Source organism: Diuraphis noxia, unplaced genomic scaffold (assembly GCF_037042655.1).
Source record: "Diuraphis noxia isolate RWA-SAM2 unplaced genomic scaffold, SU_Dnox_SAM2 contig0004, whole genome shotgun sequence".
Classification (NCBI taxonomy): domain Eukaryota; kingdom Metazoa; phylum Arthropoda; class Insecta; order Hemiptera; family Aphididae; genus Diuraphis; species Diuraphis noxia.
Window position 1 is genome coordinate 51,798,726 of NW_028301714.1, and position 19,538 is coordinate 51,818,263.

The window sequence follows — 19,538 nt, forward strand, 5'->3', positions numbered from 1 at the left end:
ACTGTGACTACAAAAATATAAGTATTCCTGCATTGGCATGATCCAATTTAATAAAATACGTTAAAATCTATAGATCTTAAATTTGCATAAAAAACGAAAAGGGATTTAAGAAATATTAAACTTTAGTTCACTGTGAATTTCAGAAACATTTTTTGATATTGCTCTTATAATAATCTTTAACTTCGCAAATTATCCTAATAAATCAACAGTCAAATGTAAAATACCAACATATTGGTAATGCTGTAAATTACTTAATAATAAATTATATACATCCGTAATCACTAGACTCGGATTACAAAAACAAAATGTATTGCTTCATCGTTTCATGCATATAATATATAAATATGTAATTATTCTATTAACGAACGTAGGTTCACGTCTCACGTGTAGCGATCGCATTAACTCAACATCCTTTTGCACTGCCCCCACACATCCTCTTGTTTCGTTTCCATACAAAACAAATATAAACTACATTTCTTATTTTAATACTCGTACAGTCGTATTATAAACAAGATCAGATATACTCCACATTATTTATAATTTATGAACTATGCAAATGATGAATTATTAATCATTATGTACTATATTACTATATTGACGCACAGTACTTGTATATATCACATTATTTCTGATTTTTAGGTAAAAAATAATTATAATAGTATCCGGTAGTGGTGAGTATTTTCAAAGTATACTGGGAATTAATAACACTTACCTAGTTAATGCGTGAAAATATTTTTAATTGTGTTGAGTATAAAGATAATAAAAGATAAAATTAATAATAATAATAATAATAATATTTATAATAATACTATCTTTTGTATCTAATTATTTTTTATTATATATTATTATCTGCTTTAGTATTAGTATTACATAATATTTGTATAGTGTATTATTAAATTATTAATTATTTATGTAATATAATTGTAAAGGGACTGTCCCGTTTATTATTATAAATAAATGACATAACTTCGTTGTAGGTACCTGTTTTTTTTTTTCATTTGAAAATAAACTAATTTTTCATAATAATATCCTATTTTATTTATTGAAAATATAATGATATACAGTTTAATTAATATAAGTACACGCACTTTACTTCTTATCATTCATCTCATATTTGATAAATGACAACATAATATATAGCATTAAGAAAATATTCATAAGCTTAACCTAAATAAGTCAGTCAATAATCAAATAATATATTATTGAATAATTTGGACATTAATAATTAATAATTATATATTAAAACACATAATAATAAATTGTACTGACCACAAATATAATTACTTATTTGTTTTTACCTATTACAATAAACTTATTGTATATATTTTATAAAGTAAATCAATATCTTAAAACGATGTAAATAAATAAATATTAATTCAATGGATTTTTTTCGTAGCTTTCAAATTTAATCTAAAATTTACAGTTTATGTATAGGTATATGTATCTGAAAAGAATAATGGTCTCAATATAGCTTAATCGATACAAGTTGATTGTTCATAATCAAAAAAAAAAAATATATATATATATATACAATGCTTTGAGAATGATCAGTTTGACAACAATTAGTTCGATAAAAATGTGTAATGTTTCTTAAGAAATTGAAAAATAATATCAATAATGTGGAACACGTTGATGTGTATTGTGTATGGTATTGTATCCCTTTGAACTTGTTAGGAGTCATTGGCAAACTAATATGTTGTAATGTAAATGAATTGGGGTCTAGGCCATTGCAGCACTTATTTCTCAGTTAAAAACTACTTCCTTGTAAGGAAATCATCGCCATCTCAACATATTATATCGATATTGTTTGGTGCTGTACTGTCCTTTCGTTACTTTATTAACACTGTTTAAATCATCAAGGACAGGCAATTTTCTATACGACCAAAGTGCATTGAAATGACCTAGATGGGTTACCATATAGGATGACAATCGCCAAATCTTCGTATGACGTAGGTAATGCTTATACCGCTATACAGTTATAGCCTTATAGGTACATAAGGCGATCATTAAATTATTTATTATAAAATATTTATAACAGTATTCGAACCGATAGGAAATATAGTTGATACTTGAATTTAATTATTATTTTTTATATCAAACAGCCCACTCGACTTTATGGTGTCAAAAAAAAAAAAATGTTAATGACCCTGAATCTCTCTTTTTGCAAACAACCAATCTCCCACATTTATGCATACTCCGTGTAGGTTGAACATTTCCCAAAATCTTTATAGCCGTTTACATATTACAGGTGCATTGGATACCGCATTTTAATTTAGAAAGATAAATTTTTCAACAGTTGTTTCAGAGTCATCGATAAGAATTTTATAATACAAAATTCACGTTAGTATAATAAATAAAAATATTATAAATATCAAAAATCATATAGTTAATGTTGAGTTTATTTTTGGGTTAAACTACGAGGCTAAATTATACTTATTTTGATTCTTGTTGTCCGTTTGTCACTACTATCTAAAATACTAAATCAACTATATCAATTATGGGTAATGGCGCCAATAGTAATTTATAATACATAAACTCGTTTATATATAGGTAGTTGAATTGCATATGTGCAGTTTGTAGGTCTGCATTGTCACCAAACATTATAGTAACCATAAATGGAGTCACATATCTTGTTATACCTAATTTATTGTTACATATCTAACGCATTAATTTAACATTTGTATTAAAATCTTTTATAATGAATCGTTTTTCGTATAATGTTTTATATTTACGATTACAGGCTACAGAGTCAAACAATAAAACATCATGGCGACCGAAGTAGGATCGGACATCGCACTTATACAAGATGAGGATATGTTACGGAAAATGGTAATTTATTAAACAAAAATAAAATAATAACTTTTCTTAGGTTATTTATAAATGTTAATACTTATGTTTATTTATAATGTTAATAATGTTAATAATAATATTGTAATATTGTAATGCAATGTAGACCAATGGCCAGAGCCGCCGCGGTCTTTTGAGATTATTAAAAAAAAAAAAAATAACTTTTCTTTTGATATCTTTAATGTTATTGTTTTATTTTTAGTGGCAACAAACCGAGGATTTCGGTAAGAAGAAAGAGATACGTATGAGAATGTATAAACTTCGAGAACAACGGCTTAAAGAGTTTTATACGACAGGAGAAATGATTCAAACAGAAACAACATCTAAACGCTCATCAACCAGAACGCATACTGAATCTATTACGGACCAAGGATTCATGACTATGAAAACTAAAGAGATCCGGGATTCTGAATCTCCGACAGAAGACTATCAACGACAATCAAATACAAACAAAAATTATTATGTTTCGTCGAAAATTGATGAATCAAGTGGTAATAGGGGAATAGTTGAAATAGAACAGACCAGCTCTTTAAAACCAAATGAAGAGTATTCTCAAAATACATTGCAAACATCCACGTCTAGCTCTTCGTCAACTAAATGGGAATCATCGCAGACTACTATTTCTGTATCAGAAGAAGTTCAAAAATCTGATGTAAATTTGAGTTCCAAATTTATCGTCAACGAACAAAATAACGAAGATGGTCAGTTGACATTTGATATGTCATATAATAATTCAGACAGCTCAAATATTGATAATAAGGTAACTAAATCCATATCTACTACAAACTTGGACAATATTAAACGATCTGATAATAATCAATATTCAAATAACCATCAAAAAGTTGTAGAAACTTATACATCCAACGTAGAACAATTTGAGCCTGTATCAGAAAATATATCGAATAAAGACAGTAATTCTATAGAAAATACATACATCTCAAATATTTCATCAAACAAGTCCGAAAACGTTGAGATGGTGACAGATAATAAAATTATAAGCGAACTTCATAAACTGGACTCTTATTTATCCACTCAACAGTCAACTACAGATTCTTCTACTAAGTCAAATTCGATAGTTTCTAATGATGATAACATAGCTAAGAAAGTTGATGATAAAATTATTGATACATCAAAAGAAAATATTGAAGGCCAATATATCACCACCCATCAACATTCATACCAGCCACCTAGGATTAGTGTTGATTTAAGTCCATCACATGATGCTTTTGCTAGGAGCTTACGATCAACTCCGGAAAGATCTAGTCCATCACCTTCCAGAGAACGTATAAGTCCAGAGCGTAGGTTTAAATCCGCGAGTCCTGAAAAGTATAGAGGATCGCCAGAGAAATCAGGAAGTCCTTCTAGATCACTAAATTACTCTACAAGAAGAAGATTGTCATCCACACATACAAAAGGTTTATCAAAAAAACGATCTATTACTCCCACTAGAGGTGAAAAATACGACTCTTCGGACGATTCTGATTGTTCTGGTGCAACTCATGGCACTTATGATAAGTATAAAGACTGTGATGCTAAAAAATCCTTGTTTAAAGATGAAAAGAAAATTACTTCAACATCAAAGTATGGTCAAAAATCCTCATCTACTAGCCCAATACGAAGAGAAAAATCTCCTGGATACAGCAGTGAAGGTTCAGTTGGAAAAGAAGTAAGAAAGTCTTCGTCCAAAGAGAAAAATAGTTCACATGAAAGTAGCCCTGAAAGAAGTGCGTTTAAACCAGTAAATAATTACAAAACACTTAAAACCCAACAAGTTACTCTTAGTAGTAAAATAAATCACATAACACAGGAAGATAATGTAAACATAAACAGTAATAATTCGAAAAATAAAATAAATGAGGAAAAAAAATTAATAAAAGTTATAAAACCTGAAATCGATAATGATTTAAATGAAAAAGAAAATGAAAATACAGAACGAGTAACAAAGAATACTGAAAATAATATCTTAAATTCAAAAAACAAGTCCATTCAAGAAAAATTCATCACAGAAGAACAAGCACGTACATCCTTTGAGCGAGTGAATACTGAAAAAATAACAACATCTCCAAGAGAGAAATCACCTCCAAAGAGTATTAAGAAGGAAAATAAAACACACCAAGAAGAATTTATAGAAAATGAAAAATCAAAAGTAGCTAACCAGAGCAAAATCATTAATGATGTCATAACAATACAATCTAAAGAAAAATCACCAGTAAAAGAAGTTACAAAAGATACTAAAACATACCCAAACGTAAAGTCTCCGGAAAATATATCATACGTGTCTGACATTAAATCTGTCACACCTTCTAAAAAAACAATATCAGCTTTGCCTTCGTCGATACCTTCATCAATTAAGAAAGTTGTACCTTCGACTTTAGAAAAAACTCCATCTAAAAAAGCCCTTTTACACAAGGATTCAAAAGACAGTTTATCAAATAAAACTGTTAAAAAAGACCTCTCTAGAGAAAAAATGGATATTAAAATTACAAGAACTGATAGTAAGACTTTGATACATAAAAATTCAAAAGAACGTATTACACCAAAAACGGTTGTTAAAAAGCCCAGTCAAGAGTTATTAGTAGACAAAAAAACTACAATATCATCTAGACAAAAAATTACTAGTCCAGAAACTAATACAAAGGCACTGGACACAATAAAAGTTCTCGAGAAAAAAGACTCAAAAAAAAAGCTTAAACCTTCAATTAGTCCACAATCTTCTCAAAAAAAGTTAGGTGTAGTAAAATCAATTACTGAGACAAGAACAGTTATAGATTCTAAAAAAACTACAGGAAACATAAATTCTAAGAGAATCCATTCTTCGAATGTAACCAAACCCCAAACCCATACTTCGCAAAAGCCTGATTTAAATGAAACCCCATCTAAAGTAACAAAACCATATACCAAAACTATCTCAACCTCAACTATATCTAAACCTCAAATCAAAAAAACGACTTATTCCAATTCAAATAGAAATACAAAAGTAGAAATAACTAAAAATGTAGAACAAAAATCAAAAGATTTAGAGGATGAATTGCCTCCTGATAATTTTGAAAGTGATACTGACTTAGACGATTCTACCAATAAACCAAAATATATTAAAAATACATCATCCAATTTATCAACGTCTTCTTCATTTTCGGAAGAAGAGGATGAAGACAGGGAAGATTTACGAAAAATTCAAGATATCGATAGTATAAGAATTGAAGCTGAAGAAGAATACGGAAAAAAAATGACAAACAAAGATACATCATTAAATGTTATTGTTCAATTACCCCCATCGTCTAGAGAATCATCGCCTGAGTATTCAGCGAGATTTGGCCAGCCATATTGTTCAGTATCAGATGATGCAAGTTTGCCTAGATATGCTGATGTTGTAAGTGAACCAGAAGATACCAATGATTACAATTTACACAGTAACAGGTATGATGTCGTAACAGATTTAGATGAGGAATGTAGCGTTACAGTTGCTGACAGAGTTACAAAGTTTTTGAATAATGTCAACAAGCAAGAAGAAATACAAAAAACTGAAAAAACTACGGAAATACCTCAGAGTCCTCAAGCAGTAAAAAAAACCAAACAAATATTTGAATCCATTGCAAAAGGCGAAATTGAGGAAACCGAAAAAAATGACGTAATCAAATCAGAAACAATGAATATTGAAACTGAAGAAATTCATGATTTGCCAAAAACTAATAACACTTCATCTTCTCTTTTGACAAGAAAAATTTCTGGTGCATCTGATTATAAAACGCGAAAAGACTTCTTTGAGAATAAAAAATCGAATGGCGTATCCGAAAAAGTTACACATTTAACCCCCACTAAAATAACAAGATCTTCATCGATAAAAGACAGACGTGCATCGTTCGAAACCAAGATTGATAAAAAAATACCGTTAAAAGACAAAACCAATGTACCAAGATCAAAATCACCAGAGTCTAAAAGTAGCTCTCCTGACCAAACCATCAAAACTCCAATAAAAATAAGCAAGACAGAAACATTCGACGTTAATAAAGTTGAAGAATTAAATAGAGCTAGAAGACTATCGGGATCAAAAAGTGTGAAAGATAGAACAGCTACTTTTGAAAAGAATGAACCAACTCAAAACTCGTACAAGGAAAATAAAACTACTTTTAGACACCATGTGTCAAGCACACCTTTAAATACAAGTAAAAGATCAGAAACACGCATTAGGTCAGCCACGGTAGCTGATACTAAAACTGAAGATCGTGTGTTAACTAAAAGAGTCAGAAGTCCAGAAAAACCATCAACTACGGATTCAATAGTTAAAGCCAATGAGAGTACAATCAGAACAGTGCCATCAAAAAGTCCCGATAGAAAAATCAATGAAACTCCAAAAAGAAATAGCACGGCTAAAAGCCCAGATAGAAAAATCACTGAAACTCCAAAAAGAAATAGCACGGCTAAAAGCCCAGATAGAAAAATCACTGAAACTCCAAAATCGAATAGGACCGCTAAAAGTCCTGAGAGAAATGTATTAATCAATACAATAGATGAGACTAGTGGAAATCAATTTTCACGAGATACGATTTCATCATCATCCAGACAGCGAGCCACTATCACCACTGCTAAAACTGAATTTGGAGTAACAATGAAAAATACAACAACGCCAAAAACTACATTAACAACAACTAAATCAATTTCCGTCCATAACGCTGATGACGAAAATCAGATAGAAGAAATATTTGATTTACACATTTTAGAGATTATGGTAAATATATTATTCATATTCATAAATTTTTGGTTGTTAATCTGAAGTTACCAAAACACAATGTCATAATTTTAAAATATAACGATTACAAATAATTTATAATATCATCATTAATCTTTAAATCCAATATTTAACAAAAATAACCATTTACATTAGATTAGAAGGAAATTTTGATCTGTCTTTTTTGAAAATAAAAATTAATTAATTATTAATACTAGGACATAAAGCGTACTGTATAGGGATGATGAGATGTATAATAATATTTAATTAATGGCAGATCCATTAATGTTTATAATATTATAATATAAGGATCATATTATTTTGACGAACAAAAATTTACACTACCGTGGTCTTAATGCCTATGCTCAACGCCGTTAAACCATTAATTGGGTTAGTAGTTTATTTTTAAATTATTTCAATTAATATATAATATATTTTTATTTAATACCAATTATTTAATATATTTATAAACTTATTTTAATTTAATAAACATGAATACACAAATACATTTTTCCATCTATACATATTCTGCATAAGTCGTATATTTTCACTGCATAAATGTATGCTGATTTCGTAAATTATTATTTATTATTACATGTAATTCTCATACAATTGGCCTATTCCAATTGCCAATTACAATCATGAAGACTAAAATATATGAATCAGTTTTAATAAATAATATACTAAATAACCATAAAATGAATATTTAAAAAATCAATAATAATTAGAAAACATTCATTTTCAGGAGTTGCGTATAGGCAATATAATATGTTTTCTTGTGAGCAAAGTATAAATGTATAAGAAGTAAGAGGAAAATATTAAATAAATCCAAACTAATTATCAGCATACCTACATCCCCTGAAGAAAAAACTGTCACTATAGGTGAAATAGTACTAATATATTAAATTTCTCAAAGTAATTAGAAAAGTTTTTTAAGAAAGTAACTTAAAGTGACAAAAATGTGCATATTTATAGTTATTTAATTTTAGATTTGGAAAAAAAAATTTGAATTAGATTTTTTGCAACGATAATATTATACAAGTTTATCATCTTTTAATTGATCACTGTGTCATATATTATTTGGAAAGGTAGAATTTATCAACATTTTAAGAAATGTTAAAATCAATTTGTTATCCAAAGCTTTATCATTCATTTAAATAAATATAAATTGGTATATTTATAAATGTTTAATACCTGAGTTTTTGCATGTATCTTCTAAGCTCGTTATTTAAAATTAAAAAATATACACTTTTAATTAAATTTATTTATATAGATATTATAAGTACTTTAAATGATTAAAATGTAATTAATTTTTTTATTGAACTAATATTTAATGGGATTTTTTTGAAATGCATTTATAACAGCTAATGTTCATTGTACAGTATACTTAACAATGTACCTTATTTCATTTTTTTTAAACTAAAACATCCTTGTATTTGTATAATGTTAGCTTGAAAAAGCAGTTGGTTACGACCGCAGAAGACGAATAAGAGCACAAATTCGAATAGTGAAACGTCAGTTAGAGACAAATACCGGAAAGGCAACCAATACTACAACAAAAGTAATTTATTTTATTTCATAACTTTACTTTATCTTGTATTATTAAAAGAACTTTGTTTGTCAAAATTTGACTATAGAACTTTCAAGATGTTTTGCCAACCAAGACCCAAAAACAAAATAACGTTACTGCACAAAAAACCGAGTACGTTAAAAAGGCTGAAACTAAAAAGGAAAGAAGTGTTTCACCACAAAAATCGTATGCAAATCCAATAGGTAATTACAGATCTCCTTCGCCTCAAAAGACTCTTAGGTCAGTTGTGGAAACTCAAACACCATTACCTACACAAAAAAATGAAAAAACTGTTCGAGCAATTGAAAATGAACGATCTCCTTCGCCTCAAAAAACTGTGAAATCAGTCGAAAAAGTTCAATCTCTTTCATCTCAAAAAATAACTCCAATTGAAAAAGTCCGATCTCCTTCACCTCAAAAGAGTTCTTCAAATGAAAAAGTCAGATCTCCTTCTCCAAAAAAGAAGTCTGTGGTCCAGCAACAACAAGATTCACGAATCGACCAAAATGAAAAGTTTTCTCGAAACACAACTATCACCTCAACGACAGTCACTAAAACTACAAAAGGTAAATTTATAATAATGTGCTACACTTCATAGATATCTTAACAATTAACGCTATATGGGGGAATATTTTAATAAGTTAATACTTACCTATTATAGACAATCGACAAATGTTTACATACATAGAAGGCTTTAAAGTAAATAAGGTTTCCACTTTCTACTCAATATCATGGCGACATAGGTAATGTTAATGACAGATTTTCAATAGTTAGGTTACCTATACCATTACTATTAATTATTGATTATTGCTAATATTTATAGTTTTGTAAAAATAATTGTTCATAGGTAGTAACTTTAGTACTTTACTGAACTTATCTAATTCAGAAAAATATCGTATGCACTTAACTTTATTGTATACTTTTTATGTAAAGGGAATACAAAGACAATTTTTTTGTGAAAGTAAAGAAAAATCAACATTTTGTGGTTAACACTGTGGTTTGCGTTTTACTTTCTTAAAATTATATACCGTTATTAAGAACCAAAAAAATATATATTTTAACAGAAAATAATGATTTCAATTACTGAAAGTAATCTGAAATTCAACCATGTGTAAAATTTAGTTTAATATATTTTATATTCTTATATTGTTGTCATTAATTTATTAGAGAATACAACAATTTAATTAATTCAAAATAAGTACTATAGGAACCGTCAAATTTCATCAAAATCGTATTTTGTAAAAATTCAAACTTTGAATGTTTATAAAAAAAAATTGTGACTATGAATTTTGTTATATTTTTCAACTGCTATTGTAACAATATGTTAAGAGCCTTGTATGTAGCCTCAAGTACCAACTAGATTCACTTTCTGATCGAACGAGGTACTGATGTCAAAAATCGAAGCACTTTTACTTCCCCATAACGTGATGAGAGACACAAACTAAATCTAAAACTAGAAAAATTTCAAATTTCAAATTTCAAATGCCTATAAATAACTTAAAAATAGTTGAAATATTTTAAAAATATCGCCAAGTATAGGGATTGATAAAACAAACATATGGTGTAAATTTTAAGCTTCTACATCTATTCGTTTTTGAATAACAACATTAACAACTAAATAAAAATATTGGTACCAGACTAACCGAATGAATATCCAATGTTGTAAAAATTTTAAGTTTAAACTCTCATAAAAATTTAATTTGTCATTCCGGTAGTCACTTTTTATTTGATAAAAATAGACAAACTTATGAAGAATCATGTATTTAATTAACAAATTTTTGATTTAAAACGATACATTTTTATGAATTTCAAACTCAAAATAATTTGCACATTTTTGTGATGATTACATATTTTGTCAAAATTCGAACTATAAATGCTTATAAAAAAAAATTGTAACTGAATTTTTAAATTTTTTACTACTATAGTAACAAAATATTAGAAGCTTTTTACTACATTTTTAAGCTTTTTTACCCAACAAATAAAATGTTATTGACATTTACAGAAAAAAATGAAAATTTTAAATGTTCACCTATAAATAACTTGAAAATAATTTGAAATAATTTTATCAAGTATATAGGAAATTCAATTATAAATATTCAGTGAAAATATTATGCATCTAAGGTAATTTGTTTCAAAATTAGTAAATATTCCCGTTTTTCCTTAATTTTTTTTTTATGTTCCTCGGCGCATTATAAACTACTAGACATTTTCAAAAGTGTTTATCTAATTATAAAATTGGCGAAGTTACAATACGATCAGAGTTTAATGCTTATGAATAATCTGCTTTTAACAAAATTTGCACAATGTTCATTTTATAATCAAGCTATCGCTGATATTTTTAATTTTCTATATTCAGCCATGCTTTGAATAAACTGAAAAATAACACTCAATCAATGTAAAGATACATATGGTGATTACCTACTAATAGTATTGGATAGGTACATATTTTAATATTTAGTAAGGCATTTAATATGTGTTATAATAATTAAATCTATACACTATACATAGTTTTTGTACTGCTTAAATATAATTATAGGCACTAAATAAGAAAATTACAAGGACAAGTAATAAATGTAAAAATGTTTAAAAAAAATTAAGCGAACATGACGTGATTAAATGTATATTTAAAATAATAAAGACCATGCCAAAAAATAATTCACCAGCAGATAACAATATTTTAAGTAGGTATCTGTACGACCACTGCAGTGTCCACTAATATCGAGTACAGTTCATTTTATTGGAATCCGAATATCTAACTATTGAAAAATGTGATTTATTTAAACTTTATAGTATATTATTAAAGTATTCAAAAAACATACAATAAATTCACTTTTGAACTTGTACAGGGAAGTATCCTTCATACTTGTAATTAAGAGGACGGAGGCAACACACATACAAAAATATAAAAATAGGTACTCAAATTAGTGTGTCGAGGCCCGAATATAAGGTATAATTGTATATTTTTAAACAATAATTTATGTTTGAAAATAACAAATTTAATACTTTGGTTTATTTTATTTCATATCTGGAAGTTACGTAAATTTCCAGTTTCTTTTCGAAATTTAATTGTTATACAATAATTGTACGTTGATATATCCAACCATTAATTTACAGAAAAGCAAATGAGAAATTGTTACGGGCAGCCGGCGCCCGGAAGCTTAGAAATCTTCTTCGCTCTTGTAATAATTTAGACAGTCTGCTAATAATTGAATACAATTCAAGGCGTTAAAATGATTTTTTTATTCTATTGAAAATGGCTTGCCAGAGTGGAAACACTTAGTAAAGCGGCACTCGCTAACATATTTTACTGCCTCCGTTTTCCCCCAAATACAAAAACTAGTTTTTTATATATATTATATATAGCTATATATTATATTTATATAGAAAAAAACATAGCTCTGTATTTCTATAGTTGAGTATAAACATAATATAGGGTATAAACTATAACTATTAATTTCTAATTATTATGAAATTAATACATAGGTCAGTGGTCACAGTGACTGCTAGTAACCTAATTTTAAGATTACTTAAATTTAATTAAATTCTAAAACGTGGTTTATACTTTCATAGTAATACATATTTTGTAGTTTGTACGTCAGTAGATCAGTAGATACACCTCATTTATTTTTGTGGTTGATTATTATTCTTTTTTGTATAACTCTATAATGTTTATATTATATATTATACATAATATGTGTGTGTGTACCAATTAAATTATAAATAAAACATATACCTAGTTCGTAGGTACCTGACAAGTAGGCAGTTTAAATTGTTTAAAAATAATTTGAATAATAAGCTAAACATTGGATTTCTGAATAGCAACTAAACTAAAATTAAGAAATCCTAATAATTCCTATTTACAGCACTTAATTAATTCCTGGTCCCTTTATTATACCTATAATACAATAAAAGAAACGATAAATAATAATGTTGATAAGTTTCTATCGGTGACCGACGACGTCATTTAAAAACGTACGTACACATCATAATATAGTGATCAATAGGTACGAGGTACCATCACACGTTCAAACAAATCGGTCATTCTGCTCGTACGCAGGGAGACTCGTCGGTAATTAAGTGGTAATGATAATATAGGTACGCACGTCGTATTGAATATCACGCAGCAACTCCGATGCGCCACCAACCACGGCGGCGCGCGCCAAACGTTTTTTGAATTTCTGGCTATAACGTGTCCATAATAGTATAATAGGTACTAAAAGTAGTACTACTTAATACTTACCTACCATTCAATCACCGGTCATTATATCGTTTCGCTCTATCACTTGTCCCGGGGCGTATAATCAACAATTACGACAAACACATGCACCCGTGATATAATTGCCACCCGACTGCATTTTTTTCACATAGATCAAAACTGTAAATACAGCTCGTAAAAATCTGTACACATGTCTGTACCACAATATGTACTATATACAGAAATAGTTTATGTTCGTCGGGTCATCGTGCAGCTCCGGTTTGGCGAAAACTTGAACAGACCGTCTATGGACGCGTGTATTTCAAATGTTATACATTACATGGTGGTATTGAATCGGCGCATAATGTTATAAATTGTATTTATTTTATTTATATACATTACAATCTTTCCGTTTGCCAATAGTCTAGAAAATATGATGGCACAAGAGTTATAGATTTAGTTCGACGACGATAGCGCGATTCCTTTATTCGATGTATATTATGATTCAATATTATTAGTCTGTGCCTTTAGACGACCTGTCTCGCCCGGTTTGGACGTTCAATTGTTAAAATATACATAAATTACCATATTATAATTATTATATTGGACACAAACCCACTACTCGATTTATTACCTTACACCATAGACATAATATAGATGGACTGCGCGTTTAGCCCTTATCATGTCAGCAATAATAAACTTAAGCAGAAGGTAAATAATCATGGAAAAATGTTTATATATTTTACATTTTACAAGTCTTATCAGTTATCACTTTTATTTAAACTAAATAATACCTTGAATAAAAAAGTAAAAATGTTTTATCCAAGCTATTTTACCTTCTCAGGTCTTGTTATTATGGCTGAATTTATTGAAGACGAGGGGAGAAGAACGCGCAGTCCATCTATATTATGTCTATGCCTTACACCCAGGTGCAAATATATTGTAAGCATTGTAATTGACGACCGACGGACCTGTGCGCTTATAATATGATATGTAGCCATGTAGGTACAAATGAAAAATGTGCCGACGATCGTCAATATTTTTATAGACATACATAATATAATACTGTCTGGCGTGCGAACAACCTGTTTGAGTAAAACCTTATACACACACGCGCGCAATAGGTATAATAGAGATCACCGTTTAACATTGTGATTTGTGGCGAGTATTTATATAGTGTACGTCTTATGTAGGTATACTTAAAATAGTTATTACTTATTAGTTATTAGGTACACACAACTGCCCGTCCCGAAGTATGAGGTTTTCGTGTTATCGGGTTATCGGCCGGCGACGAAGACGATGAAAAAGACGTGTATAGCGTATACAATATAATAATAATATTATTTTATCGTCATCATTATTATAATGTTATTAAATATACAATGAGATACGATGATGTACCTAAACGGCGGCGGTCGACGTATAGGCCAACCCCCGCGCACCACGCCGCGGGGCCGTAGGTTTGTACGATGCCGGAGGGGGTAGGAGGGACGGGCGCGCGTGATGCGGTTAGGACGTCCGACATGCCACATGCGGCAGGCAATCCGTCACACGGCACCGGACCGCACGTACGCACACGTCATCGCCGCCGCCGCTGCGTCCGTCTGATTTTCAGATAGATAATAATTTTGTATCGCTTCGTCGTCGACACCTCATTCGATTTTTTCCGTTTTCAATCTCGTTGTCCCCCGTTGGCGACTACGAATAAAATAAATCGCGTGAATTTCCACACGACAGACGAACGATCGAAGTGTTCGGACATTAATAATATACATTATTGCAGACGAAGTGGCGAACAGAACGGTGCGGAAATAAGATCTATGTATCTCTAAATATTTCATCCAACAGGTATAGGTACGTACAGACTACAGAATATTATTCTATTGACGTGTAATTTGTGCAAAAATTGTAGGTTGGTACAATTAAATATTGTCGAAATGTCTTTTGCATTATTATTATTGTTATTAAATACGATATAGCGCCGCGTGGTATCGTAAATGTAGTTAAATCTCAGGACACGGTATCTGGAAAACCATACGAACCATAACAACATGTTATTCATTGGACAAGAGTCGTATCAATTTCCTGATCGATCGTTACGACCTTTATTTCCATTCATCTGGTGGGAGAACGGCAACAACCATTAAGTCGAACAATGAGGTGGGTAGGCATCGGTGGTACGGAGGTTTCAATTGATACGCGCGATTCTATTTATAAAATATAATCGGATGCTCTATAATGCCGGTCATCATTTCGATCGTCCGCCGTTGGGGCATTGGGCTAGGTGTATTTTTAACGGCCGAAAACACTTAATGTCAACCTACCGGTCTTAACATTTAATATCATGACGTAGTGACGATTGTATATCATGTATTTGTAAATTGTAGGTATAATATTAATAGGTAGGAATGTCGTATGCGTTAAGAGTAGATGCTTATGACTTTTGAAAGTCCCTGTTTTAATATTATCGATTTCGAAACGACAAGACTTACGTTATAAATTTATAATGCCTTCATTATAATACATTTGCACAGTAGGGATTAGTTACTTATGAATATTATTATTGTATAATTCATAGGTACTAGGTAGCAATATAGGTACTTAGCATAATTTCGCACGTTCCAAATATCCGCTGGCGATTACACAGAGACCATTTTATCGTGCTTAATGTATAATATGATATTATTATAGCTATTTAACGATGTTAGGGTGTGCATTAATGTAGTGTCGAAAAATTTTAATTTTTTAATAGTTTTTCACGTATACCCGCTAGGTGTTGCGTTTCAAATCAAAACAAATGTAAATCATGTTGTTTTAATGACCAACATCAATATAACAAAATGCCTTATATTTGCCATAATACCATATTTGTACCATATATTTATTAGTTATTACATATTATAGGTACCTACCTATATACCTACGTTTGTCACATTATGACAAAGACTAATATATTTGTACCTACTGGTGCTCAACTGCTCTAGTGAGTCAAAATATGATCAATGTTAGAATTAACTGACAAAATGTTTTATTTAAGGATGAAAACATTACTTATACCTATTATGTTGATTTTTTTATTTATTTAGGTAGCTAATATTTGTCAAATAAATTTTCTCTTAGATATCGAAAAAAACTTAACATCAAACATAATAATTATATATTATAATATATTACCATTATTCACGTTTGTTTAATTGTTGATATCAACTGTTTAACTATAGGTACTATTAAATTCCTATATAATAATTTATAACGCCCAGCATCTTGGGTCGTAGAGCATAAAATGTTCTATGCGCTATGTCCCGACGCGACGCGACGTCCCGGAATCGGCTCCATAAGCTGTGAACTTATTTTGTTGAACGTCTGAAAGATAAAAAATCAATAGAATAGTCACTCCATAAAACATTATAAAAATAAATAGATTATGGCTAATAATGGATATATTATAATGATTTTTATAAAATCAATCAACCTCAATTATATTAAATATAAACAAGCTACAGCTTAACTAAAAATATTTTTTCATAACATACGTAATAAAGAATTAAATTGTATTCATAAAATTATCTTTATTCCATAATGGTATATTCTATACACATAATTTACGTTGTTATATTATAAATATTAACTGTTATCTAAAAATAAAATAAAAACTTGATATTATAGTGAAGGTACCTATCATTTAATTTTTGAATATAAATAATTGTTTAATGAATGAAAAGTCCAATGACTATATTTAAAACATCTTGTCGTTCATAGTGTTCATACATTAAGCATATTTATACAGTTAAATTAATTACAAGATAAATTTATTTTTTAATAATTTAAGTGCCACTTTTAAATAATTTGAATACCTATAATTATGTTGCTTGTATATGCTCTAAATCTCAAAAGGTAAAAAGTATGTTTAATAACCATAGTATAATATAGGTAGAAATATGATTTTAAAAAAAACCATTTTATGGTAGCTGGTCCCTTATAACTTGAATGTAGTATGTATGATAAATTACGTAGATTTTATTAAGAAAATTTTAATAAATTTAAGTTGTGTATTTTATTATTTCGCACTAATAATTTTATCTAAACTGATTATTAACGTAGCTATAAGATTTTGAAAGGATCTTATTAGAAAGTTAATTAAATTAATTATGTCATTTTTAGAATTTAAATAATATAAAGGACACCAGATAAATTGTTACGAACTTTTGCTTACGTTTAAACTATAATACCTATAAATTTATATAGCCACGCTAGTCTTAATTCTAGGTTTATTATTTTTTTTTACCAAATGAAAACATATTTCATACAAATTAAAACGTAATATTGTTCCAGAACGGTAAACTTATAATAGTTAATTCGTTCCGGCGAGATTTTACTTTCTATGATTTTTTAAATTCAATTGTGTATTTAAAATTGGTTGTGCCCTTCGACAATATAATCGTTTTTTTAAAGCTTTTTCATCCTCATGTTTTTCTAAGACCCCGATTAATTAAATTTTTACCATTTACGTTAAAACTTGGTCCTATAACTTGATAATTCGGTCAATATTTTGCATAAAAAATCTAACTTTAATAAAGTTATAATACACAGACCCATCAGCATTCAGTAGGTACGTCCCTATGTTGTAAAATAATCAGAGTTAATCATTAATTAAATTATTGTCATTCACAATAGGTTCACACAAATTATTGAATTATCCTGTTGAAAATTATATTATTATTTTAACGTGACTAATTAATATTCAAACAACGAGATCAAACACCATTATCAATATTTAACATAAAATATACCCGGAAGGTAGATGCAGTTAAGTGATTAACGACGAGTGTCAACGACGAGTGTCAACGACTATTATGTTATAAGTACTTGGCACCTGAAGTAGAAAGACATAAATTAATGGTAAGGACTAGTGAAATTAATAAAAATAAGTACCTATAACGGCTATAACCTATGTAGTAATTACTAATTAAATATTATAAAAAGTATATGAATGATATTTAAAGTGTGGGAAGGTAAAGTACGTGTTCAAAAAACAAATTTACAATGGTAATTTGTATTTATTTTGTTGATTAAAATATTACCTATATATAATCTACTAATTGTATAATGATAATATGTATATTTGTTAGTTATTAGTTCTTATTTATTTATTATAGTATGCTAATACACATTAACAAATAATTAATAAGCAATGATAACGCTTGTAATTTTATTATTTCATAATATTTATTATAATACATTGTTGGCTACTCCCTAGCTACCCTTATATTATGCCCTATATAGATATGCCAAATATATAATCTATTATTTTTATTATTTCGATAAAAAAAAATATATGTTAAGAAATTTACTGTATCACTTTAAAAACACAAAATTTAACTATACATTTTTTATGAAGCAAAGTTTTAAGCAATAAATTTACGTTTTCTTTACTTAGAATTGAAACTTTATTTAAATATAGGTAATTACAATTTACCACCTTTATTATTTATTAATTAACTCTTTTGTAATCGTTTTTTAGAAATAAAATTAATATGTTTAGTCACCTATTTATTATGTATAGATTTGATAATTATTTTATCTGAAGTAATTTATATTTATCAAGAAGGTATCTGAAAACTAACTAATATATTATTATAAATAATATATATTTGATCATGCATTTTAATGAATTTATTATATCGACAAGTGTAGAGTGATCAAAACTACATACACTACATACATGTTTTAAGTTTATTATTAGTTTATATTATGTACAATTGTTGAATTGACTGTACACACAATAATGTAAGTAGTACTAGTAGTAGATACTGTAGTAGGCATTATTTAATCTTATTTGTTTACACTAATAACATTTTCTATCTCAGACTTCAACGACCAATATTATAAAATGTATAAGTTATAATAATTTATAACACATCCTAGTTTACTGATTAAGTGAATATTATGCGTAATAAGTTCGTTTTAATTTTAACTAAAAATCGTGTCAGTGGTGATAATTCGTGACGGGCCCATTGCCAGATGCTTTTTCGTATCGGTAATAATAAATGACATCACGTTTTTCCACCATAAACAAACTGTATATTGTTGTATGTACAAACTTATTTTACTAAATAACGATATAAGTGTGTGTTTTAAGTAATGTGTATTTTAATATATCGGAACTTCGATGTGGGTGCTAATTACAAATTTATACTTGT

The 19,538-nt window shown here is 28.7% G+C and overlaps 1 protein-coding gene across 4 annotated transcripts in view; it reads left to right on the plus strand.

Moving 5' to 3' along the window:
- The window catches only part of LOC107164983 (uncharacterized), a 48,472-nt gene that overhangs the window by 8,907 nt on the left and 20,027 nt on the right, over positions 1 to 19,538 (plus strand). For all 4 annotated transcript variants that reach the window (XM_015513025.2, XM_015513027.2, XM_015513028.2 and 1 more), the window contains exons 2-5: positions 2,741 to 2,829; positions 3,050 to 7,573; positions 9,024 to 9,134; positions 9,211 to 9,709. In XM_015513025.2, coding sequence (XP_015368511.1) covers positions 2,767 to 2,829; positions 3,050 to 7,573; positions 9,024 to 9,134; positions 9,211 to 9,709 — 5,197 coding nt within the window. In that variant the 5' untranslated portion in view covers positions 2,741 to 2,766. The remainder of the gene's footprint in view (positions 1 to 2,740; positions 2,830 to 3,049; positions 7,574 to 9,023; positions 9,135 to 9,210; positions 9,710 to 19,538) is intronic.